General features: G+C 51.7%; 2 protein-coding genes across 2 annotated transcripts; one reads left to right on the plus strand and one right to left on the minus strand.

Moving 5' to 3' along the window:
• The first annotated feature begins 226 nt into the window (after window positions 1-226).
• Window positions 227-885, plus strand: LOC123398973. Its single transcript, XM_045093409.1, has 2 exons — window positions 227-390; window positions 498-885. The coding sequence occupies exons 1-2, from the start codon at window positions 318-320 to the stop codon at window positions 722-724; spliced, it is 300 nt and encodes a 99-aa protein (XP_044949344.1). The 5' UTR covers window positions 227-317; the 3' UTR covers window positions 725-885.
• Window positions 886-3,284: 2,399 nt separating this feature from the next.
• On the minus strand, window positions 3,285-23,672 carry LOC123451879 (nucleolar complex protein 3 homolog). The gene is made up of 12 exons (XM_045128426.1): window positions 23,134-23,672; window positions 16,103-16,290; window positions 15,387-15,595; window positions 15,192-15,294; window positions 14,806-14,969; window positions 13,725-13,863; window positions 13,441-13,602; window positions 13,223-13,359; window positions 12,754-13,068; window positions 12,270-12,409; window positions 4,053-4,150; window positions 3,285-3,962 (listed from the first exon to the last, which is right to left on the minus strand). Exons 1-12 carry the CDS (start codon window positions 23,474-23,476, stop codon window positions 3,456-3,458), a joined length of 2,505 nt encoding a protein of 834 aa, XP_044984361.1. The 5' UTR covers window positions 23,477-23,672; the 3' UTR covers window positions 3,285-3,455.
• Between the last annotated feature and the right edge of the window lie 1,455 nt (window positions 23,673-25,127).

Genomic DNA, 25,127 nt, shown 5'->3' on the forward strand with positions numbered 1-25,127 from the left:
CAAAGATACAATAAATGTGTTAGTGGAGTTGTGTGTGAACACTTATTAATGCTTGAGATACAAGCTTAGGATATGATGCACTGGGATAGACCTTAAGGATGTAGATAAGGCAATATTTATTTTGCCCTTGAATACCCAAGAGCCTTGAATATCTTTTGTTTTTGTTTGCGCCGCTTGCATATCTTATGTATTTTTCTTCATTTGAGGCAACCATTGGATGATGTGAATCCTCTTTGTGTTCAGATTTTTTGTCAGGGACGCCCTTGTTTCCGCACCATGTATAAAATAGCCACCACCTTAGAGCCTTCTAAATACATATGCTAGATACGGGAATAGCAATGAAGGTGGCGACTTCTGGCTTCCTCCTATGGCTACTTCTAACATCCTGTGGTAAAGCACTCTCACTCGCGGAAGTATTCATGGTTCACTTCAATGATTCATGCCACTGCACTACACCACATAGCTAGGTACAATTCACTCACAACCTGCATCTATAGGGCTGGTGTTGCATGTGCTTGGAGTTGGAGTTGGACTTGGAGCAGATGAATGTTGGGTTCTAAGTCGTGACTACTACTACTATTGCATGAGGACTGCCAAATGTAGGAGAGCTTGCATGGAGCACCACTACGTTAACGGGCGATGCTGGTGGGCATTTCCTTATTTGTTGCCCTTGTGCGAGTGCTTGCGCCCAAAATGCGCTCCTACGAGAGCACTCGATCCTTGATAGTAATCCCCGGATGTGTGTCCGAGCATGTTGCATTGGTTGTACACTCATCTGGTTATTAGCAACTAGAAAGTGACTCACGCAAACTGTGAGGGTTTTCATAATAAAATAGTACTAAATATATGTTTATCTTTAACACGTCTTATAATTAGATGAGCAAAATTGAGGCAATAGGGACTGTTACTTTTGTCAGATAGAGGAGACATTACAACACTTATTTTTTAGTGTTGTTTTGCACATGATTCCTACTTCATACAATTGGGAAATGGGTTGTTTCAACCATGTAGTTTATAACATATCTTCGATAGTTGATGGTGATATTAGGACAGACTTGAAACCGAAAGTCCTATTAGGGTTAGGGGCGGCTGCTATTGGTGAATCAGGATATGATGAATGCGGTATGAGTGCCCTCTCATAACCTACAAGTGTAGGGAACCGCAACATTCTGATACGTCCATTTTGCATCATGTTTTCCCGTTGATATTTTTGTGTTTTCAGTTATTATTTTACTTTATGATGCAATCCTAATGCCTTTTCTCTTTTATTTCACAAGATTTATACAAAGAGAGAGATTGTCGATAGTTGGAATTCTTGACCGAAAAGGGCTACGGAAGAGTTGGGTATTCTTTGGAACTCCAAATGACCTGAAAATGGACGGCGGTTTATTCTGGGAGTTTGAGCCATCATTTGTTTTTTGTTTTTTTGCTTCTTGTGGGTTTATTGAGTGCTCCAAAAAGTTGACTCCATTTACTTATGGCATTCGACTTCATCCAACAATGTGACGGTCCAAATGGCCTCCCCTCATTTTGTTGGCACAATGTCACTGCCATGCTCAGTTATCAAACAAACCACAAATCAACATATTTCAACATATAAAGAAAGAAAAACATAATGATCAATGTAAAGTGGGGGCGCATGGCTTTTGACTCCCGTGTCACTTGGGTTTTTATTTGTCACTTGCGTAAATGCACCAAACCATTATTGACAGATTCTTGGATGGCATACCAACTATGAGTGAGCGAGTTCTCATTGTGATGACTTGTGATCGGATGTTGGTGGGTATTTTTGAACTCATGGCGGTAGTCATGATTTTTCATCCAATATTTTTAACTCTTTTGCTATGTTCCACATATTGGATCCATGCTCACCTGCAAACAAGTGGTGCCGAAGTGAACTAAGCGTAGCCAAGATGGTTAGGTTCCTTGTGATGGAACCAGCCCACCAGGGGTTTAAGTCCTTGACTTGACACTAGTATATGCATTTTTCAGGATTTATTTCTGTCTTTTCGACGATGTTCGTTCACTCGAAGATGTTACTATCGACTACAAGGCGCCTTTGATGACTTCGTCAATTTTAAGATGTTGTGGCGGCTCATTATTTCGTAGATACTCATAGGGATAGTGTGTGCATGTGTGATTGAGTGTATGTGCGTGCATGTGAGCGTCGTTGATTGTACTGTGTTAAAAAAACAAGCGGTGCAAACCAACACATCTTCCTTCCAGGTTTATGCACTTCCTCACTTCGCCACCTTGGTTTGAGATGGTTGCCCAACATCATTCATTAGCGCATTTTGATCACCAACGTCATATATTGGAGGTACTTGACCATTGTGGATCATATCCATCATCAATTCATTTAAAAAATGCATCACAGTGAACCATTGCACCACAAAAATGTTCACGTCCATCCTAAATATGCATAGTTGGTCAAGCATCACCTCAGTTTGATGTGTGTGTATGTGGAGGGGGTATCCTCGAATCGCCAAATCTCATTGGTCAATTGAAGCCTTGGGGCATGCCCCACCCTTGGCCAATTGAAGCCTTGGGGCACCCTTGCGGACGGAGTTAGGATTTTTTATTTATTTATTTATTTGAGGTGGGGTAGGCAATGAAACATCTAATTCATTGAGAGAGATCTAATTCACTGAGAGAGACATACACAAAAATTTAGTGATCAAATTGATAAGTCCGCATACTACTTCAGGGAAGTTTAAGAACTTCTTACAACACGGGGGTTTTATATGGCCTTGAGATGCCCTTACGTGTTTGGACAAAGCTGTTAGTTGTTAAGGTCGATGTTTTTTAGCACTTATTATGACCATCATTGGCATACCGGCAGCCATGTAGGATTGGCCTTTTTTCGAGAGTACACAAACTGTTAACCTTGGCCTTTTCACAAGTATTTAGGACTTTTAAGACCATCACTAGATTATCACTAGACATGCACCTTAGTACTTCCTCCGTTCCTAAATATAATTTTTTAAAAAGGTTTTATTAGTGGACTACATATAAATATATATAGACATACTTTAAAATGTAGATTCACTCATTTTGCTTCGTATGTAGACTCCTAGTGAAATATAGACTTATATTTAGGAACGGAGGGAGTACTACCTAGTTAGCATTCCACCTTACACGGAATTGGTTCGTACACGTACAATAGTATTCCGCTTCGCAGATGGAACCGTTTGGTAATTAGAAAAAAACAATTACGTGTGAAAAGCAGGGAGCACATCACCGTTGCGTTGACTTTGCGTTTCTTGGAGCAACGCAAAGAAAAGTCGGCTATGAAAGATTTATGCAAAATCATCAAGGATGTAGCAATTGTATCTTGCACAGAAACTGCAACTGTGTCACAAGAAACTACGATAAATCGATACAGTGGTGCTACAACAGAATTGGGGGACACCTTCTACCGCTCGTGTGGTAAAAATCCACAGAACGCAAGACAACTAAGCCCTTGCAACGTTTTTTGATTTCTTGCTTGCCTTTTTCTGCTTCTTGTATTCCTTGTACATGCTTATGGATGACAATGCATGGTTCAACTCGGTCCTCAATCTCTCATTCTCAGAAATGCCTCTTAGTACAGCAAAATGACTTTGCAACTTCTCTCTCAGTTCATCTTCGCCCACCGTGCAATCTGCCTTCTCAAGCACATCTGGGCTTAGAGCGACAAACTCCTTGCTGCGACGTTTCCTTTTGCACTTCAATGTATGTGACAATTTGTGGGTTGGCTTTGATAATTCCCGTCCCATCGACAAGTCTTTGTATGCTTCTAGAGGATTCGAGCTAGAAAGTTGAACTGGATTCTGGGTGGCGTTCAGATTTGCCATGCTCAAGACATTTGAAGCCATTCCACTAACAGTTTCGTCATAATGCTTCTGCAGAAGGCTAAGCTCCCAAAGTACTGTTGCTAGTGCTCCACTAAGATAAGGATCTTTAGCCTCTGGGTCATATTTCTGAACAAAAGGAAAAAATGAAATTGATAATAATAAGATAAATACAAATTGTAGATGATAAATAAAATACAGAAGAGGTAAGACATATACCGCAACTAAGCTAGACAGGGAACCACCGCCAGCATCATTTTCCAACATGTTTCGGCACTTGGTATTCTTCTGGAGAAGATGCTTCAGCGTGATCAAGGCTGAAACATGAGCCCAACATGTGTCATTATTCCAATAAGACAGAAAGCGATGATACTTGACTACAAGTGCTTGCAAGAACTAGCCACGAAGAAAAATTGAATGCCTTACAAATGCCTCTAATGCTCTACTGATGATTAACTAATCTTGTGATGCATATTTTGTACAGGTTCTAAGAAGCAACCAAGATGGGATCACCTGCAGCAAGTCTAACTCCCTCCGTTTCAAATTATAAGATGTTCTAACTTTTCTCTGAATTGGATGTATGTAGACGTGTTTTAGTGTGTTTGTTAACTCATTTCAGTCTGTACGTAGTCCATATTGAAATATCCAAAACATCTTATAATTTGGAACAAAGGTAGTAATTTATTATGAATTTGTTCCATGAATGCTGCTATAAAATATTGCACTCGGCTGGTGCATCACTGCATCCTTAAATGCTCCAAACTCCTTAGGAATGGAGACCTGTTGGGAGGCCCGGTGTTTTTCCCACAGCAGACCCCGCTTGTCAGTGTCAGGTTGGCGCGTCCGTCCCGTAGGTCAGCTCACAACCAACGTCAGTGTGCTGGTCAAACCCCTTCCGCCTCATGTCAGTTCGCTGTAATTTGGGTGTCCCCATGTCGACTCGCATCCTCCATTGTGTTCGTGGAGAAGGGGGCAATCTTCGCCTGCTCTCTTTTCCTTCAGGCAAGGGTTTGGTGAAAAAAATGGTGGCGGTCAGTGGTCGTCCATCTTTGGAGCAGGCGTCGGCCTCGTGCTGGCTGGTCCGTATCACTTGGGAATTTCTCATGGAAGCGAACAAAATTCCTCTAACAACCTGAAGTGTGTATGGGCATGTGAAAGCATCAATCAGCGAATTGAGGATTTGAAGGCTATACTGGAGACATGAGTGGAGATATGGATGAAAAGGGTTGGTCATCGGTTGGGCTTAACTGCAATTTCGAGAGGGGAGAGCTAGAATCTTGGAGATAGAGATCGCAATTTCATTCCCATGCTTTCTCGACAGACACTCCAGAGTAGTGATGGCATGCATCCTTCGCGACCGTGGCTTCTTGGTAGAAACCAGCCAAGAAGAGTATCTGAGATGAGCGATCCACACCCAAGAGGTTGCCAGATTTCATAGTAACTGAAGGAAGGAATGGTAAAGGGCAGGTCTGACGCAGTGGTAGTCTCTCCACTTGTGGCCTGGAGGTCCTGGGTTCGAACCAGCCTCCTTGCAGAATTTTTTTTCGAGAAACGCAAAAGCCTTTGTGTTTCATTGCATTGAAAAGAGGGGGAAAAACATCCTCCTAAGAGGCCAGTACAACGGTGTTACAAATGGATCAATGGACGTCCCAGGAGGAGGGCAGGGTGACCCTAAGCCCTTTGGCCCCTGCCTTAGCCCAACTTCTGGACTCGTCCTTGATCGCATCAACGAGCTCAACTAGCGATGGGGTTACATGGTCAAATACACACGCATTTCTATGCTTCCAGATCATCCAAGGCACCAGGAGCGCTACGGAGGCCAGCGCTTTGCGGAGCGGGGGTGGCGTGGCGTCGCGAGCCCGCAGCCACCAGTCCTGGAGCGTGGCGTCCTGGTCTGGCACCGGAGCCGGGAGACGCAGCCAGGGCATGATTCCGTGCCAGGTCTGCTTCGCGAATGGACATGTGAGCAACAGGTGATGTATCGTTTCCGGCTCTTGATCGCAGGAGGCACCGAGGGTGGTGTGTGAGGCCATGGCGGGCAAGGCGCTCAGCAGTCCAGCAACGGTCCTGATTGGCGAGCCAATGAAAGAACTTGACCTTCGACGGGGCCCAACCCTTCCAAATCAGCTTCCACGAGCGGCAAGCGATGGATCCGTGGAAGGTGGCTTGGTAGCAAGACCTTGCTGTGTAGTTGCCGTTGGCTGTCCACTTCCAGGTTAGCTTGTCCGGCTCTGGGGAAAGGGTGGTGCGAGACACCAGCAACCAAAGTTGGAGATACTGCCCAATCTCCTGAAGGCCAAGGGTACCGTGGATATCCCGCGCCCATGCATTGCCGTCAATGCCCTCCGCCACCGTCCGAGATTTCCTCCGATTTTTGGGGATGCAAATGTACAGCGAGGGCGCGTGCTCACGGATGGATTGGCGAGGAGCCAACGGTCCTCCCAAAAAAGTGATGTCATTCCATCCCCGAGCTGCATGGTGGTGGAGGCGTGGAAAAGGCCGTGCTCCTCGGGGGTGAACTGCATGTCCAAGCCATGCCAGGCACGGCTAGTGTCCGTCCGCGAGAGCCATAACCATCTGAGCCTAAGAGCGAGCCCCGTGCGCTCGAGGTCGCGGACTCCCAGGCCACCGTACTCGATCGGCCGGCATACCCGGCTTCACGTGACAGTGCCCTTCTTGGGCGGCCTTGCGCCCGGCCCAGAGGAACCCGCGCTGAATCTTCTCGAGCTGCTTCAGGGTTTTCTTCGGGGGTGCGAGGGCGAGCATTTGGTGGGTGGGGATGGCGCTGAGCACAGACTTGACGAGCGCCAGCCGCCCGGCCTTGTTCATGAGCCACCAGCCGCCCGGCCTTGTTCATGAGCCACGCCTTTCAAGACGGGAGGCGGCCTGCCACCTTGTCGACTAGTGGTTGCATCTGGGCCGCGGAAGGGCGGCGCGTGGAGAGGGGGATGCCCAGGTATGTGATGGGCAGGTCCGCCGTCTGGCAGACAAGGATCTCCAGCAAGGCGGCAATCGACTCATCTCCATGCAATGCCGTAGCAGACCTCTTGCCGTAGTTCACATGCAGGCCAGAGGCGGAGCCGAAGACCCCTAAGATGCCCTTCACAGCACGGACCTCGTCGGACGTGGCGTGACAGAACAACATCACATCATCGGCGTATAGCGAGATAGCCGGAACATCTCGTCGAGGGTGGAGGCTCCGGAGTATGCCGGTCTGGAGCGCTCGCTGCATGAGGCGGCTGAGCATGTCGACGACCAGGACGAATAGCTGCGGAGATGTCGAGTCACCTTGACGCAGCCCGCGGCGGTGCCAGATCGGGGGTCCAGGCACCCCATTGAGCAGGACACGGGTGCTGGCCGATGAGAGGAGGATGGCCAGCCACTCCCGGAACCTCACTCCGAACCCATATTGGCGCAAGGTCTCGAAGAGGAAGGGCCAGGATATGGAGTCGAAGGCCCGGGTGAGGTCGAGCTTGAGCATGATTCTCGGGGCCCCCAGTTGGTGCAACAGCTTGAGGGATTGCCGGACTAGGATGAAGTTGTCGTGGAGAGTGCGTCCGGCGATGAATGCATTCTGGTAGCGGCTCACCAGGCCATCAAGCTTCGGGGCCAAGCGCAAGGACAAGACCTTCGCGAAGAGCTTGCCACAATATGTATCAGGCAGATCGGCCGATAATCACTAAGCCTGTGGGCGTCGGCGCGCTTCGGCAGTAAGGTGAGCAGTGCTTGGTTGAGTTTGTGGAATCCGCGCCCCCTCAGCACATAGAGCAACTCGAAGACCTCAAGTATGTCCTGCTTAATGATGCTCATGCGCGCAAGAACTCCGCGTTAAAGCTGTCCGGCCCTGGCGCCTTGTGCGCGGGCATGCGCCTCACAGCCTCTCAAATCTCCTCTGGGCTGAAGGGCACCTCGAGGCTCGTCAGGTCAGCGAATGAGGTGCTCAAGGTCCAACGTGTGTGCACGGTCAGGCGCAATGCCTAGCAGCCCGTCAAAGTGAGCAAAGGCCGCCTGGGCCATCTCCTCATGCTCATTGAGGATCTGCCCATCGACAAACAGGCTGTGCACTCTGTTCTTCTGCCGGCGATATGTGCATTGCCTGTGGAAGAAGCTCGTGTTCGCGTCGCCGTCCGAGAGCGAAGATAGACGAGCACGCTGTCGGGCGATCGTGCGCTCAAGTGAGGCCAAGCCAAATAGGACATCTTGAGCTGTTTGCGCAGCCAATCTTCCGGGGGAGTGAGCATGTGCATCTCCATCGCCTGGTCAAAGCGCAGGATCAGCTCAGATGGCGAGCTTGTCCCTGATGTTGCCCGTGGATTTGGCGCTCCAGCTCGTGAGAGCGCGGCCCGTGGCCTACAGGCGCCTGACCAGCCGCCTGAAGGGGTCTGGGTCCGACACCGAACCCCAGGCCGCGGCAACCGTGTCATGGAAGCCGTCGAGACGCATCCAGAACTCCTCAAAGTGGAAGCGTTTGTGAGCCGAGGGCATGGGCGAGCAGTCCAGGAGCAGAGGACAGTGATCAAAGACGACGGATGCCAGGCTGCAGAGGTGGCACTCGCCATGGCTGTCCTCCCAGTCTGGGGTGCAGAGCACCCGGTCAAGGCGCACGAGCGTAGGGGGGATTGCTCATTGGACCACGTGAAGCGACGCCCATTGAGATAAACCTCCTTCAGAGCGAGGTCGTTCATGACGCGGCGAAACCTGCCCATCATGCGATGGTTCACGTTGCCCGAGCTTTTCTCCGAGGCGCGACATATCAAGTTGGAAGTCCCCGCACAACATCCACGGGCCTGGGCAGGTGGCGTGAATGTCGCGCAGCTCCTGCAGGAACATCAGCTTGTCCTGATCACTCTGGGGTCCGTAGACCGTGGTGAGCCACCAGGGGTTGCCACTGGGCACGCGCACCTTCGCAGTCACCGCGTGCTGCGTGAACTGGAGGTCAAAGATCGTGACAGCCCTGGTTTTCCAGGCGAGGAGGATGCCACCGCGCATGCCATCGGCCGGGAGATATGTGGACCCATCAAATTCGGACCCCCAGCGTTTCCAGCATGACATACGACGAGATCAAAGCCATCTTTGTTTCTTGAAGGCATACAATGGACGCACAAGTGGTACAGAGAAGCGATCGAATAGCGCAGGCCTAGCGCGCGAGTTAAGGCCTCTGACATTCCACACAACAATTTGCAAGCCGCAATCCATGAGCAAGGGATCGACGGGTGACGAACGGCGTCGCTAACGCGCGCAGGCGACAGCAGCATTGGGCGCAGCAGTCAGGCATTCAGGGATCTCCCTGTCGACAAGGGAGGCCATAGCCTGCAGGACGGACAGTTGGATCGGCGTGGCGAACAGGTCGTCGTAGGCCTTCATCTCGGCGGCGGAAATGGGCTGGTTGATGCCGACGATGCCGAGGGTGCGCAGTATCTGAACTTGGGCGCGCCTCTCGGTCCTTGGCGGTGTTGCAGCAGCCGCGTGGGTGGCAGCAGATCGTCCCCACCGGGGGCTGAAGTTCAGCGGTGGCCGCGAACGCTTCCCAAGGGAGGGCAGGGTGGCGTTTAGTTGCTTCATGGCTGCTGCCAAGAACTGTCCCAGCGTCCAGGAGGGGGAGCATGTGGCTGGCCGGCTGCGTGGCCGTCGCATGGTGATCGGGGGCGAGGCAAATCTGTTCGGAGCCGACACGCGAGGCACGGCATCAGGGGCGCCATCAGGATCGCTGCGCGTGGGCCGCTGCAGGATGGTGATCGGTGGTGGGTCGGGGCGACAAGTGGCCTCGCCAGTCGCTGTGGGAGGGGGCCCAATGGTGGGGGGGCAGGCAATGCTGGCTCAGGGGAGGCGTGCTCGGCAAGGGATGCCCCTGCTGCAGGCTGATTGGTGGCCAGGGGCCCAGGAGCCATGACCGGTTCGGCGGTAGCGGTTTCCCGGATTCCCGCGCGTGCCAAAGTGGTTCCCGCGCTGGTCCACGGCGTCTGATCCAAGACGTCAGGCGGGTCCCGCGCCGCAAGAGTGATCATAGCGTTGTTTTGCCTCGACCAGGCGGCAGGCGTGACTGGCGTGGTGGGGTCGCCTGGCTGCGAATCAGGGACCTGGCTGGTGAACGCGAGCTCAGCCGACGCAGAGGTGGCCCCGATCGCATCCGTTTCCGGCACGAGGGGAGCGCGGGGGCGTGCGGTCCCGAGCGCATCCGCCTCGGTCGTGGTGGGGACGCGCGGATTTGAAACGGCAGGGGATGTTAGGGCGCCGCCAGCCAACCGCGGCTCGCCAGCTGTCCCTGAGCTTGTCCCTTCTGTCGCCGAAGCAGAAGCCGCCCTGACGCTGCCCGAGGGTTGCACAGGTAGGTGCCCGTGGGCCCCCGATGAAGCTCCCTTTTGCAAGCGGATGACGCGGTCCCTCGTGCCTTTGTTGACGCGTTGACGTAGTCCTGCGGGCCCCTGCGGCCTTGGCCAGGCCAGCATGCCCAGCCTGGCTGGGCGGGTACCTTTCGGCGGCACCGCCGCGCCAGGCCAGGAAGCCGCCGTGGCAGTTCCATCGGCACAGCCGGGACAGCGCACACGCCAGGCCGGCGCGTCGATGGCCATGTCATCCGCGCGGCCAGCCGGAACCTTGTAAGTGCGCCTGCGCTTGCGACATGCCGCGGAGCTCCGGCTCCACGCGGTACCCGTGGCCGTCGGCGTTGGCGTGAGCCAGCTTGCACCATGGCCACAGTGATAGCGCAAACCGGGGCGAGCAAAGGAGGTGCTCGCCGTTGAGCCGGCAAATGGTGGCCACGGAGGAGAAGAGGATGAGGAAGTCCTCTGGATGATGCGCGTGCACGGTAAAATCGCCCTCGGCGAGGTCCAGCGAGCTCAGGAGTAGCTCGACCACCTCGGCCGGGGAGACCCGCGGCCGGTTGCCCATGATGGTGGCCACCATTGCGCGAGCAAGGACAAGCTCGGCGTCGTCCATCTCCACCGTCTGCACCATGATAACCCACGCGGGGCCATCGCAGGGCGACGGGGCGGCCGGAGCCGGAGGAGGAATGGGCGACGAGGGGGCGATGCGGGGGGAGGGACCCTGGCGACGATGCCGCGAGCAGGGAGGGGCTGCGCGGCCGCAACCGCGCACGTGGGCTGCCGAGGAGCATCCGCAACGCGAGGCTGCACGGTCACATCCGCGCGCAGGGGCTGCCAAGGAGCAGCGGCGACGCGACGGCCGCCGCAGGTGCGGGAGGCGTGGCTGAAGACGAGACAGCTGCGGCACCGGACGTCGTTGGGGCAGTCGCGCACGCGGTGCCGATGGTCGAGGCAGCAGAATCAGAGGCCGGCGACCTCCTCCGGGGACGGGCTGCGGCGACGCGGCGAAGATGCCGGGCTGGGCGGGGCGTCGTGGCGTGGACGACGGTGGTGATGCCTGCGACGGGGCTGCTGAAAGCCGTCAGCGTCGAGCACGGGGCCTCCCGACGCGCGGTGCACCTCCGAGCGGGGGCCGAGGCAGGTCTTTGACCGCAGGACGGGCGACAGGCGCAGCCCGCCCAGTGACGGTGGCGACGCGCCCGGGAGCGGCGTCAGCCAGCGGGCCTACGGGGGGCGACGACGCGCGCGACGTCGCTGTACGACCTCGTCGAGGACTCGCCCTCCGAGCTGCTCCAGCGTTCCCCGTAGGAGACGTGCTCGCCGGAGGGGGTCGCTCGGCGGTCGACGGGATCAGCAGCGGCGGAGGTGCCCATCGCGCGATGCCTGAGGAGGAGCAGGAGCAGGGCGGAGCCCTGACGCGGACGGCGGTGGCTGCGGGACGGCGAGGCTAGGTTAGGCGCGGGGAGCGGGAGCGAAGCGGAGCCATGCCTCCTTGCAGAATTATTATACAACGGTAAGGCTGTCTAGAAATTCCATTCCTAAGACCCCACCTTGTGTGGGGGCTTTCAGCACTGGGTACACCCTTTTGAAGGAAGGAATGGTACCCAGTGGTGGTGTCAAACAAACTTGTCAGGTGATTTTGTTGGTGTTGTTCCTTTGAGATAACTATGTTGTCTGAGATACAGGTGGCGATTCACGGTTTAGATTGTAGACCCGTACAAAATTCTCGGTACAATGTACTAATTTCTTAACTGGTAGTTATGCAGTACTGACGTACTGGGGCACTTGATGATCAAGGCAATATTTAGATTCTATCGTGTAATATGTAACACGGTAACAACAAAACCATAAGTTCTGTAATCAAGCTTGTGCCTTGCCAAGTGAACTGATATGTCCTTGTACAATTTATTAATTTTATAAGATTTATTTTAATAGTATAAGCTGTTTAAAAAATAAAGTGTGCCACCAAACAAACAAACTCTCAACGTCAATACCCAAACGGTTCAGCAAGGCGGCGCCTTTCTTCTAGTTCTACTGCCAAAAACTCGAACCAAAATAATACTTGGCAGGCACTAGTAGCCAAAAATTAGATAGGACAATGATAAATTAGAACCTGCTATTGCTTCTGCGGAGCCAAATGACAGAGCAAATGTTGCCAGACGTTTAATGAAAGCAGCTGCTCTTAGCATATCCTGCTGCTTGCCTTCCCACAGAAGTGTCTTCAGAGCGTCGGCCAAAACCTCACCACGATCTCTGCATGCAATGGATCAGGTCATGTAGTTCTCATGGTATGGACAGTTTAGCCATTACTATCTTTCTTCAATATAATAATACATAAATGCCCAGTTTATTAAATGTCAAAACATTTGAATAGCACATTATTGAGGAACAGAGGAAACAACTATATAGTATATACAACTAAAAATACACAGGATATAGTATTAAAAGAACAGCGCCATATACCCAGACTACCCGTGTTCCACATGAATAACTCAGTGACATGTTAAGTTATCTGGTGTTCAGGTGCAAGGCACATAACAGAGAACAAGAGAAGATATTTCCTCATTACAACCATTAACCATATGAAGAGGCCAAACCTGTCAGGTCGATACTCCAGTATAAGGTTATAAAACTGCACAAAGAAGTCCTGCAGGTCTACATTCAAAGCCTCAAGATTGCTCCTCCAGACTTTAAAAGCAACTATGCAGCATTGTAGGCGTTCTGACACAGAGAGTGTGGTGTCCGGTGAAATTTCACCTTGATGGTCTGAATACCCAGAAAGCTTCTTAAGGCAAGCGATAAGTTCACTCATGAAATCCAAATCAATTAAATGTGAGAATTTTCCTAAGCCCTCCAAGCATGGAGCAAGTAAAGGGTGTGAGCCACCAGGGAAGACGCTAGTGCCCTTATACCTGGAAACATTTGACATGCCAATATCGTCATCATCAGGAGTGTAACATTATGCTAAAAGAGAGAGAGAGAAAAATCAGAACTAAGTAAACTCAGACCATATAATGCCAGATACATATAATTTGTACTTATAAAACTCATACAAAATGCACGGACCTTGAATTTGAAGTGTTCATGCTATGCTTCAAAATTCGAAAATAGGTCTCAAAAAGAGCTGCTAGTGTTTCCCTTTGTATCATTTTTTTCTCCTTTGGATCAAGAGTAAACGAAACAGCTCTAAGATTTGCATGAACCTACAAAAGGATATCCTTATAAGAATTCATAGCCATGCTACAAGTTAAGCAAGCTGATTTGTATGAAACATTTGGTGTTACCTCTTGTCTAGCCTTAGAAAGCAATTCCTTCTTTATTTTCTTCTTATCACTCGGTTTTGTGACATCCCGATTCTGATATCGTTTATTTTTCTTTGGTTTAAGTTTTTCTTCCTTGCTCTCATCTTTTCCAAGGTCTTCATCAAACTTCAAAGACAAGCAGACCTAACAGAAAAATGTTGTCACCGTAAGCAAGGGGTTTGATTCTCAACCAAGAACACATATCTATTGCATGCAAAATGCAGGAAGATGGACACTATAACCATTCAATTCCATCACATACATACCTCAACGACATCAGGATGGAGCTGGCAATCATTGAGCTTCACACTAGCTGATATCAATCTTACTGCTTCAACAGTTGCCTCACCACGATGTTTTCCTTCATTTCTAAATAGAGATCTTATTGCCTCGGAACATAGTTTCCTACAGGTTGAAAAGGATGCAAGTTAGGTCAATATAGCGATGTACTACGTCGACTGCTTTTATACTCCAATTTACTTGAACTACTTCATGAATACAAATGCTTAGGTTCATTTGCACATTAACTGCTCAACTTACTAATAATTATTTTTAAACAAAAAGGCAGGAAAATAGGCAACCAATAAATATCCACCAAATTAGTTTACATCATATAGTTTCCTCTATGGATTTCAGCTTTAAAGGAAATTATCAAGTTGCAAATATTGACCAGTTAACTGCAGTTAACTGCTATTCAGACCACTCCCGATAAGAGAGAGTGATATTCGTGTCGATTAACTGGGAGGGCCAGTTAATCGGTCTGACAAGCCAAGTTTGGCTCTTGACAGGACTGCATGAAGTCAGCAATCCATGTACCAGAACCTTAGTTTACTTTCCTCTTTGTTTACTTGTACTTTCTCCCTTCTCTTTTAGGTTCTCACAGGTTTCTGTTGGGTTTCATCTCTAGCCTGCCCCAACTTGATTGGAACAGAAGGCTTTATTGTTAGAACGCAACGGTGGCTCTATACTGGCAACCCATTCCCACAACATTCACTATGAGGGCAGGGATGGAACTACAGGAGGAAAGTTGCACTCGGTAGCTACGGATGGCAATTGGGAAGTCATCCTTCATGGGGACTAACCTACTCCCTCCGTTCCTAAATATAATTCTTTTAAGCGATTTCACTAGATGTCTACATACGGAGCAAAATGATTGAATGTACACTCTAAAGTATGTCTATATACATCCGTATGTAGTCCACTAGTGAAATCTCTACAAAGACTTATATTTAGGAACGGAGGGAGTAGTTGCCAACACTATAGCTTATACAGAAGTCAGCTGCATAATTGAGTCATATAACATTAATAGGTAAGAAATGATTCAAGTAAAAATAAATAAGAAGATACCTTGCTACATCATTCGAGGAGCTTAAATTTCTGACCACACTGGCCAGTAAGCTTTCGCGGTGGTTAAAGTGTGGGGCAGCATCTAATAAACTACACAAGCAACGAACTGCCACAAGATAAAAATAGGGTTGCTTCTCCAATGATATCAATTTCTGCAGGTATGCCTGGAAGGGCACAGAAAGGGAACAGAAAACGAAATTCAGCAATCAAAACATCTAGAAATATCTTGACCATCAAACGGAAGGTGCAGCAAATGAATATTAGTATGAAGAAAGCAAAAGCAAGTGATGAGCCACTGGAACATTGTTCATGATCACATAATTCATAATCAAATGACTTCCTTGTCAGAAAGTATGAAGGGTATGAAGCAGAATTCAGAATAAAACCTTGTAGGAACGAATAAGCGTGTACTCATAATATCTCGTCTTCTTCACTTCTTTCGAAACTTCTACGGCAAGCTCTTTTTCCGTCAGCTGCCTAATCCGATAACTGCAGAAGAAGATCAAGGCACATATAATATAAGTCACCTGGGAAACATCGTAGCTGCGGCTATAGTAAAAATGAACTGTCATGTCATGTACCTAGGAATTATGTCCCTGAACACAGCAAGCAAGGACATAATACCAAGTTTAACAACCCTTTGGTCTGTATCGTTGCATATAATTAGCAAATCATTCAGAGATCTAATGTTTGATTCAGGATCTTCAAGCATGGCCATCCCTAATTCAGCAAGCTGAGACTTCTTTTTCTCAAACAATTCATCAGCTGAAAGTTCTTCCTTCACCTCTTCCTGCCAATCAGAGTATTCTAAACTCAAACAGGAAAATTCACTATTTGCATAATAAAAATATGGCAGTTCTGTATAAGCTACAAAAGGTTTCGATTATGACCAAATGAGCCGAATTCTGTCGTTGTAAATGACCTGACATTTGATAAACAGTTTTATAACTTGTCTGTTTGCTTTCATTGACACTTTTCTGGTATATACAAGCTCTACAACAGATATCCATATTTTCATCTATAATAGTATAATTTATGCTGAATTGCTGATGATGCATTAAATCATTTTGATTTTGCTAAAAAATCACTTATCACATTCTAGCATTCAGCTTTGTATGTCAAAAGCAATCCACAGAGCAATCAAATTAGAACAGCTACAGTCCAAGACACTTTAGCTATATCCTGCAATATGTTGACAATGTCTAAGATACTTCGACATTTGCAATGAAACATGACTAGGTAATTTGCATTCATGAGCTTCAGAAGACTAATGCAAAAAGAAGCACAGAAGTAGTACCAACACTACTGAATGCAGTTTTTCCTTTGGAACTTCAATTGGACGCTGCACATTCTGCAATTTACTATCTTCCTTTTTGTTAGATCTTCCTTTATATTCCTTTTGAGAACTTTGCTTGGCATCAGCCTCTTTGTCTTCAGATCTAGATTCAGCACCCTTAGCTTTGTCTTCAGATTTTGCTCTCTTGGCTGCATTTCATGGCATAAATGTTACACGGGTAGGGTGACACTAAAACAATGCATAATCACAAACTTACTTAAACTCGTATAGTAATGCATGCTACATTTCTAGAGAACTTCTTTATGCTTTTGACTTATTTCTGCTCCTTTATGGTAGAGGCTAGGGTTCTACCAGGTCTCGGACGTAGGTTGTAGGGGTGGAAGTGCGGGCTGCGAGGTTGGGGACGCCGGCGCCGGCGGTTGGGCGCCGGCGCGGCGTGAGAGAGAGAGAGAGAGGCGGCTAGGGTTTGGGGCTCTCGTCTCCTGAGGGAGACGACAACAGAATATATTGTTTATTGTCTGATTAATATCGAAGGGGTACATGTGTTTATAAAGGAGGACAGCCTCCACTAAACCCTAGATAACTTGGACTCTAACTTGGACTCTAATATAACTTGGACTTCTAAGATAGGTAAGATAACTTGAGCTAAGCCCGTAATTAACCCTGCCCCTTGGGCCTCCTCCGTTGGTACGTTGTACCGGTCATAACATCTCTCCCCGCCTTCTCAAACAGCTCGTCCTCGAGCTGAACATCTGGAAACTGCTGGCGGAAATCGTCGAGCTTCTCCCAAGTCGCTTCCTCCTCTGGTAGGCCGGTCCATTGTACCAAGACATGCCAGACGCCGCGACGCTGCTGCGCCTGTAGCACCTTCGCCACCTGTGCGGAAGCTGGAAGGAGGCGGCCATCCAAAGTAGGAGGAAGGGCCGGTGTCGCTGCAGGAGGGTCCCCGCGGTAGGCCTTCAGTAAGCCGACATGGAAGACGTCGTGGAGGCGAGAACCAGCTGGCAGCTCCAAGCGGTATGCGAGTGTGCCGACACGCTCCAGCACACGAAAGGGACCGGCGTAGCGAGGTCCCAATTTGCGCTTGGAGCGCGGGTCCAGAGACTGCGTGGTCCTGTGGAGGAGGCGCAGCCACACCCAATCGCCCACCGCGAACTCCGCCTCGCGATAATGAGCATCGTAGTACTTCCGAGCCAGCTGCTGTGCTTGGAGAAGACGCTGGCGTGCCTCAGCCAGAATGTCGTCGCGGGTGCGGAGTAAGTCGCCCGCCGTCTCGGACCGAGCCGTCCCAGGCTCGTAAGGGAGCATCGCCGGAGGTGGGCGCCCGTAGACCACCTCGAAAGGCGTGGTGCGCAGGGCGGAGTGATAGGAGGTGTTGTAGCAGTACTCCGCCCACGCCAACCAGTCCACCCAAGCTCGTGGACGATCACCAGTAACACAGCGCAGGTACATGGCGATCACCTTGTTGACCACCTCGGATTGGCCGTCTGTCTGAGGGTGGAACGTCGTGCTCATGCGGAGCTTCACGCCCGCCAGTCGAAAGAGATCCCGCCAGACATGTCCCGTGAACACGGGATCACGATCGCTGACGATGGACGAGGAAAACCGTGGAGGCGGACGATGCCGTCGAAGAAGGCCTGCGCCACGGAGGCGGCTGTATATGGATGACCCAGGGCGATGAAGTGTGCGTACTTGGAGAAGCGGTCAACCACCGTGAGGATGACGGATTTGCCGCCCACCTTGGGAAGGCCCTCGATGAAGTCCATGGAAATATCCGCCCACACCTAGGAGGGTACGTCCAGCGGCTGCAGTAGACCCGCGGGTCGTAGTGTCTCCGTCTTGTTCCGTTGGCACGTCACGCACGACCGCACCCAGTCGCGGACCATCGCGCCATCACCGGGGATGTAAAAATCAGTACGGAGACGATGGAGAGTCTTCTGCACGCCCTCGTGCCCTGCAGAGTGCGCCAAGGTCAGGACCTGGTGGCGCAGGTCGCCATGGTCGGGCACGAAGATGCGGCGGCCATGTAGGAGTAGCCCCTCGTCCAAACGCCAGGGCGCGTCCAGCTCGCCGGCGTCAAGGCGCTAGCGCAGGCCCTGGGCGTCCACGGCCGTCGAAGTTGCCCGGCGAATGTCGTTGATGAAGGCGAAAGATGGCCCGGAGCGAATGCACATGATAGTGCCAGCCATGGCGACGTCGTCCGCGACATCCTCAGTGTCGCGGCGGGACAAGGCATCGACGACCGTGTTGAGACGGCCGGGGCGGTACTCAACAGTGAAGTCGAAGCCAAAGAGCTTGCTGATCCACTGGTGTTGCGGAACTGTGGAGAGGCGCTGGTCCAACAAGAACTTGAGGCTGTAGTGGTCCGTGCGCACACGGAATGACCGGCCCCAAAGATAAGGCCGCCAGTGGCGCACCGCCTGAACCAGCCCAATAAGCTCGCGCTCGTAGGCCGCGAGCTTGTGATGGCGAGCGGCGAAGGGGCGGCTGAAGAAGGCGAGCGATCCCTCGCCCTGGTGAAGGACGGCGCCGAAGCCGATGCCAGAGGCGTCGCAGTCCACGATGAACGGCATATCAAAGTCCGGCATCTGGAGGACGGGTCCCGTCGTGAGCGCCTGCTGGAGAGCCTCGAATGCCGTAGTCGCCTCCTCATCCCAGGAGAAGGCGTCGCGTCGAAGGAGACGCGTCAGTGGCGCGGCGGTGAGGCCGAAGTCCCGGATGTACTTCCGGTAGTAGCCGGCAAGGCCCAAGAAGCCGCGGAGCGCCCGCGGTGACCGCAGGATCGGCCACGCGGCGACGGCGACGACCTTGTCCGCGTCCATCGCTACCCCGTCCGCCGAGATGACGTGCCCCAGGTACGCGACGGAGGTCGTGCCGAACGAGCACTTCGAGCGCTTGAGGTGAAGACGATGCGCTCGAAGCTCGTTGAAGATGATGGCCACATGTTGTAGATGCTCCGCCCAAGATGCACTGTAGATGAGAATGTCATCAAAGAAAACAAGCACAAAGCGGCGCAAGTATGGGCTGAGCACGTCGTTCATCAGGGGCTGGAAGGTCGCCGGCGCGTTGGAGAGGCCGAACGGCATCACCAGGAACTCAAAGTGGCCATGGTGAGTGCGGAACGCCGTCTTCTCGATGTCGTCAGGGTGCATGCGCACCTGATGGTAGCCCGAGCGAAGGTCGAGCTTGGTGAAGAAGCGCGCTCCGTGTAGCTCGTCCAAGAGCTCATCCACGACGGGGATGGGGAACTTGTCCTTGGACGTCAGGGCGTTGAGGGCGCGGTAGTCGATGCAGAAGCGCCATGTGCCGTCGGACTTGCGCACAAGGAGCACCGGGGCGGAGAACGGCGATGTCGAAATCCGGATGATGCCTTGCGCGAGCATGACCGCCACCTGACCCTCGAGCTCGTCTTTCTGCAGCTGAGGGTACCGGTACGGACGCACGGCTACAGGTGCCGTGTCCGGCAGCAGGTGGATGCGGTGGTCACAGGGCCGCACAGGAGGGAGGCCCTGTGGCTCGTCGAAGATGTCGCTGTGCTGCTGCAGGAGGTCGGCCAGGAGGGGATGCGCCTCGTCCAGTGCGGACGCCATCAAATGGAGCTGTGGAGTCACGGCGCCGGAGCCGCCGATGCCTGTCCACTGAACGCGACGGCCGCCCTCGCGCCAGAAGATGAGGGACAGCACATCGAGGTCCCAAAGGATGGGGCCGAGAGTGGACAGGAAGTCGATGCCGAGGATGAAGTCGTAGCTGCCCAGGTCGATGCCGACGCAGTTGATGGAGAACGGCTCGTCGCCAATGAGGACGGGAACCTGCCGCGCCACCCCCTAGCAAGCAAGGCGGTCCCCGTTGGCGACGGTGACGCTGAACTTCTCCGAGCCCGCCGGTTGGAGTGCGAGGCGGCGCATGGCGTCCCCGGACAGGAAGTTGTGCGTCGAACCCGTGTCCACGAGCGCGGTTAGACGCTCCCCGTTGATCGTCACCGGAAGCAGCATCGTCTTTGCCGTCTTGATGCCAGCCATGGCATGAAGGGAGACGACGAAGGCGGTCGCGTCGACCGACCCGTAGGTCACCGGAAGCAGCATCGTCTTTGCCGTCTTGATGCCAGCCATGGCATGAAGGGAGACGACGAAGGCGGTCGCGTCGACCGGCCCGTAGGTCGTGACGCCGGCCTCGGAGAGTGTGGTGGCGTCGAGCTCCGCGGTGAGGGCCTCCACCTCCGCGTCGTCGACGGTCTCCAAGTAGAACAGGCGGGCGCACGTATGACCCGGCGCATACGGCTCGTCGCAGTTGAAGCACAGGCCCTTGCGGCGCCGCTCGAGCTGCTCGGCCGACGTCAAGCGCCGGAAGGTGCGTGTCGGCGCGGGGGCAGCCGCCGTAGCGGCCGGCAGGGCGTGTCGGGGTGGCGGCCGCCGGGGCGGGGCGGGGCGGGGAACGCGTGCCGCGGCCCGGGAACGCCTGCTGCAGGGCGTTGGCGCGCTGCTCGTACGCGCGTGCGTAATACATGGCCGTCTGCAGGTCCTGGGGGTCGCGCATCTCGACATCGATGCGGATGTGGTCGGGAAGGCCGCCGACGAAGAGCTCGGCGCGTTGGCGAGCCGTGACGTCAGGCGCATGGCAGGCCAACGTCTGGAAGCGGTCGGCGAAGTCCTGCACCGAGGTGGTGAAGGGAAGGCGACCGAGCTCGGCCAAGCGGCTCCCACGTATGGGGGGGCCGAACCGGAGGAGACACAGGTCGCGAAAGCGCTCCCATGAAGGCATCCCGCCCTCGTCCTGCTCGAGGGCGTAGTACCAAGTCTGGGCGGCGCCACGGAGGTGGTAGGAGGCGATCCACGTGCGGTCGGACGCCATGGTCCGCTGCCCCCTGAAAAACTGGTCGCACTGATTGAGCCAGTTCAAGGGGTCGACGGTGCCGTCGTAGGTGGCGAACTCCAGCTTGGTGAAGCGGGGTGGCTGTTGCACGTGTGGCGAGGCCGCGTAGGTGCCCTCGTGACGGCCCAGCGCGGCGGAAGGAGAGTGTTGCGGCACCACGGAGCTCCCGGCGTACAGATCAGTGTACCCGCCGAACCCCCCGAAGGTGGGGGCGGGTGGCTGCAACACCGTCGGCTGTAGTGGCGCCGTCGTGTAGGTCGGCGTGTCCATCCACGTCGGTAGCGGGGACGGCGACGGCGGCCACCGGACCTGGGTGATCGGCAGGCCCTGGGGCACGACAGTCGCCGGGGGCGGTGGCGCGAAGGGCGCCGCCGGCGGAGGCGGTGGTGGCGGGGTTGCGTACGGAGCCTGGAGGAGAGTCCGGAGGTTCGAGACCGCCAGGTTGAGGTCGCGGATCGCCGAGGACATCTCCGCCGGGGAGAGGACGGGAGCGGGTTCGGCCGCCAGGGCCGCGGGACCGGAGGCGGCCGGGCCTGAGGTGGCCGGCGGCGGTGAGTGGTGCGGCGGCGGCTGCTGCTGTGAGGTGGCGGGCAAGGCGGTGGTGGCGGCGGCGGTGGTGGTGGGAAGGTCCGACAAACTCATCGAACCCAAGCTACCTGATACCAAATTGGTAGAGGCTAGGGTTCTACCAGGTCTCGGACGTAGGTTGTAGGGCTGGAAGTGCGGGCTGCGAGGTTGGGGACGCCGGCGCCGGCGGTTGGGCGCCGTCGCGGCGTGAGAGAGAGAGAGAGAGGCGGCTAGGGTTTGGGGCTCTCGTCTCCTGAGGGAGACGACAACAGAATATATTGTTTATTGTCTGATTAATATCGAAGGGGTACATGTGTTTATAAAGGAGGACAGCCTCCACTAAAACCTAGATAACTTGGACTCTAACTTGGACTCTAATATAACTTGGACTTCTAAGATAGGTAAGATAACTTGGGCTAAGCCCGTAATTAACCCTGCCCATTGGGCCTCCTCCGTTGGTACGTTGTACCGGTCATAACACTTTATATTTCAGAAAAAAAAATGTTTTTTACTTGCTTTCTGTCTAATTGGACAAGGTAAACATAGTAGTTACAGGGGCGTCATAAAACCAGTAATTACAGTATCAAAAAGATTCATGTTTGTCATTCCTTTTAACAGGACAAGATACGGAAACAAATAAGAGCAGTTTTGACATGCTCCCTCTTACCCCCTCTTTTCATATGAGAGGTAAGAGTATATAGTAGATCTGAGCCATTAATCACATTAATTAGTGGTCTGATTAACTCTTACTCCCTCCGTCCCAAAATTCTTGTCTTAGATTTGTCTAGATATGAATGTATCTAGTCACAATTTAGTATTTGGATACATTCATTTCTAAATAAACGTAAGACAAGAATTTCGGGACGGAGGGAGTACTTTCTTACCTCACATGTAAAAAAAGAGGGTAAGAGGGAGCATGTTAAAATTTGCCAACAAATAAATAACCACAATAGTATTGACTCATGCCATTCTGAATTACTGCCAACCCCTCCCCTGATTAATGTAAGTTGCATGCAGAACAATAAGTCATGTCTGTCCATTTGGATCAGCATCAGTGGCCTGAATGCTTGCTCTGCAAATGGCAATACAGCAGCACGGGTTCACCGCTCTAGGGCACATGCCATGATTCTGGGATCAAAAGGGCACACCAAGCTCTGTAAATGGAGCCAGGCAAGCTTGGCACAATGTTGATTGCGAGTACACAGCAACTGTACTTAGTTCAAGCAATGTCTAAAACAATCTTGTTAAGTCATGGACAACAACAATAGGATAGGTTGTAAGACCTTATTAAATTCATGGACCAAGAACAATGGAAGCCATTGGTGGTAGGTACATCTCCTAGATTCTTGTCTTCCTCTGCTTGTATAGGGTGTTCTTGTCAAGTGTCTGCGGTAGCCTGTTGCTACTGAATGCAAAAAATCAAACCTAGTAGAAACTCAGACCCAAAATGATTTCACTTACTAATATATCTATAGCATTTGCTATGCGGTTCCCCAAAGCCTTGTGCAACTAGCAAGTGCTCCTACACCATATTCGCTAGGCTAGCTCAACCGGCTCTGCTGAACCAAATAGAAGTGGGCATGCATGATTTTTACCGGTTCTGTAGAGCAGCTCCCCCTGCAGAGTCTTGACAGGGAGCGCGTCGACGGGGTCCACCTCGAGGTCATCGTCCTCCTTGGGTTTCAAGGCTAGGGCGGCCCTCCTCTTGCGCTCGCGCTCCTCGTAGAGGAGCTCGACCTTGTCCTCGTCGTGGTCGGGGACCCTGGTGACGACTTTGTCGAGAGCCTTCCTGTTGAGCCCGGTGATCAAGTGGACGTGCTCTCTATTCTCCTCGACGAAATCCACATCCTCGTCGGAGACCAAGATGTCCTCGTCGTCGACATCCGGCGGCAGCGGCGGCGCGAGGATGACCTTGTTCTTCTTGCTGCTCTTCCCCATGGAATACGACACAAATCTGGAGTGGGTTGAGCTTCCCCGAAGCGGACGCTGACCTCGCAAGTTTCACGGTCGCGGTAGGAGAAAGGGGTGGCCGAAGGTCCTTCCGACCAGGGAGAGGTAGGCGGCGGCGGCGATGGAACGAAGGGTTTATATGACTGTCTTTTACCTTCGAGAAAACAGTGGGCATGATTTGTTGCTGCTAGGTTTTGTGACGGACCTTGGGCCATAGATGTTTGCTGGAGTGGGTTGAGCTTCCCGCGACACCAGGCCTAGTCAAGCCCACCTCCACTTAAGGCTCATCACTCCCTGCAATGTCCTTTCCTAAAAAAAAAAACTCCCTGCAATGTCGTTTATAAGGTGATTTTAAAGATCTAAAAAAAGGTGATTTTGAATTGTTTAAAAAAAGATGATTTTAAAGATCTCAAAAAAGGTGATTTTGAATTGTTTAAAAAAAGTGATTTTAAAAGGAAAAGGAACCTTACCTTTTCTGGAGATCATATCCGAAAAACAGTCGATACTTATTTCTCGCTGGTTAATAACACAATATTATATATGGTTACGAATGCTTGCATTTCATGAAAGAAGCAAAATCAAAGATGAATAGTTTTTGTGCTCTTAAGCTTGATATGATGAAAGCATATGACATATTAGAATGGCCTTATTCGAGAGCTATCATATCTAAGCTTGGTTTTGCTCAAGAGTGGATTGATGTGGTTATGAGCATGATTCCCTCGGTTTCGTTTTTATTATTTTCACTGGGCAGAATCGTTGATTCTTTCAAACCAATGAGAGGGTTCTGACAGGGAAACTCAATTTCTTCTTAATTATTCTTGATTGCAGAGAGGGTGTTTCGTGCCTTCTGAAATCTAGTTGTGAGTCATCAACGTTGGCACGTATAAAGATGTGGCCCCACAACACACACCATTAACCACCTTTTATTCGTATATGGCAACATGTTGTTTTTCATGGCTGATGTGAAGGGGTCTGTCAAACGAGTTAAATACATATTGCAATGCTTCACGACACAGAGTAAATCACGAACTTTTCAGTAATGAGCGTATAGGCCCAATTAGAGATGTCGTCAAGAATTCTTTGCAGGTCCATAATGAATATCTCAGTGACCATTATTTAGGGATGCAGATAGAATGGGACCTTCAAATACTCGAGAGGCGGCCGAAATTGAGAGAAGATAAAGGGATGGATGAAGGAGTTTTTGTGAGATGCTAGCAAGGTTGGAAAAAGTGGTAGGTGTAAGCAAAGCGGTTGGCATGTGCCTAGTGCCGAGGCGGTGCATAAGCGCTATAGGCGTAGCCTAGGCGATAATATGGTTTCTACTATTAGGATGTGTTTATGGTTATTATATATGTATTATCTTAATTCAAAGCATACAAATAAGTTAACTATCAGCTACTGCCATTGGAATATGGATTGTTTGACATGTTAGTGCAATATGGCGTGATTTCTCTCTCGGTGGACATTTTCTTGCATGTTGTGCCTAGGCTTTCGCTTATGACCTAGGCGAGGCGTTTGGCAATTGCCTAGCACCTAGGCGTGCCTAAGTGTCTCCTAGTCACTGCCTTTTTCAACAGTGGCTGTTGGAAATGAGGTGTTGATTGAATCTGTGGTACAATTTATTCCTTGTCCCGTTTAA

The sequence above is a fragment of the Hordeum vulgare genome, chromosome 5H (genome assembly GCF_904849725.1).
Source record: "Hordeum vulgare subsp. vulgare chromosome 5H, MorexV3_pseudomolecules_assembly, whole genome shotgun sequence".
Taxonomy (NCBI): Eukaryota; Viridiplantae; Streptophyta; class Magnoliopsida; order Poales; family Poaceae; genus Hordeum; species Hordeum vulgare.

What these genes read in the sequence shown, in the direction of transcription:
- LOC123451879 (XM_045128426.1), bottom strand. Translation starts at nt 23,476, where the DNA reads ATGGGGAAGAGCAGCAAGAAGAACAAGGTCATCCTCGCGCCGCCGCTG. An exon ending in GGAGCTGCTCTACAGAACCG is followed by an intron (nt 16,291 to 23,133) that starts GTAAAAATCATG and finishes CATGAAATGCAG; the next exon opens with CCAAGAGAGCAAAATCTGAA. An exon ending in CTCCGCAGAAGCAATAGCAG is followed by an intron (nt 4,151 to 12,269) that starts GTTCTAATTTAT and finishes CTCATGTTTCAG; the next exon opens with CCTTGATCACGCTGAAGCAT.
- LOC123398973 (XM_045093409.1), top strand. Translation starts at nt 318, where the DNA reads ATGCTAGATACGGGAATAGCAATGAAGGTGGCGACTTCTGGCTTCCTC. An exon ending in GCTACTTCTAACATCCTGTG is followed by an intron (nt 391 to 497) that starts GTAAAGCACTCT and finishes CTGCATCTATAG; the next exon opens with GGCTGGTGTTGCATGTGCTT.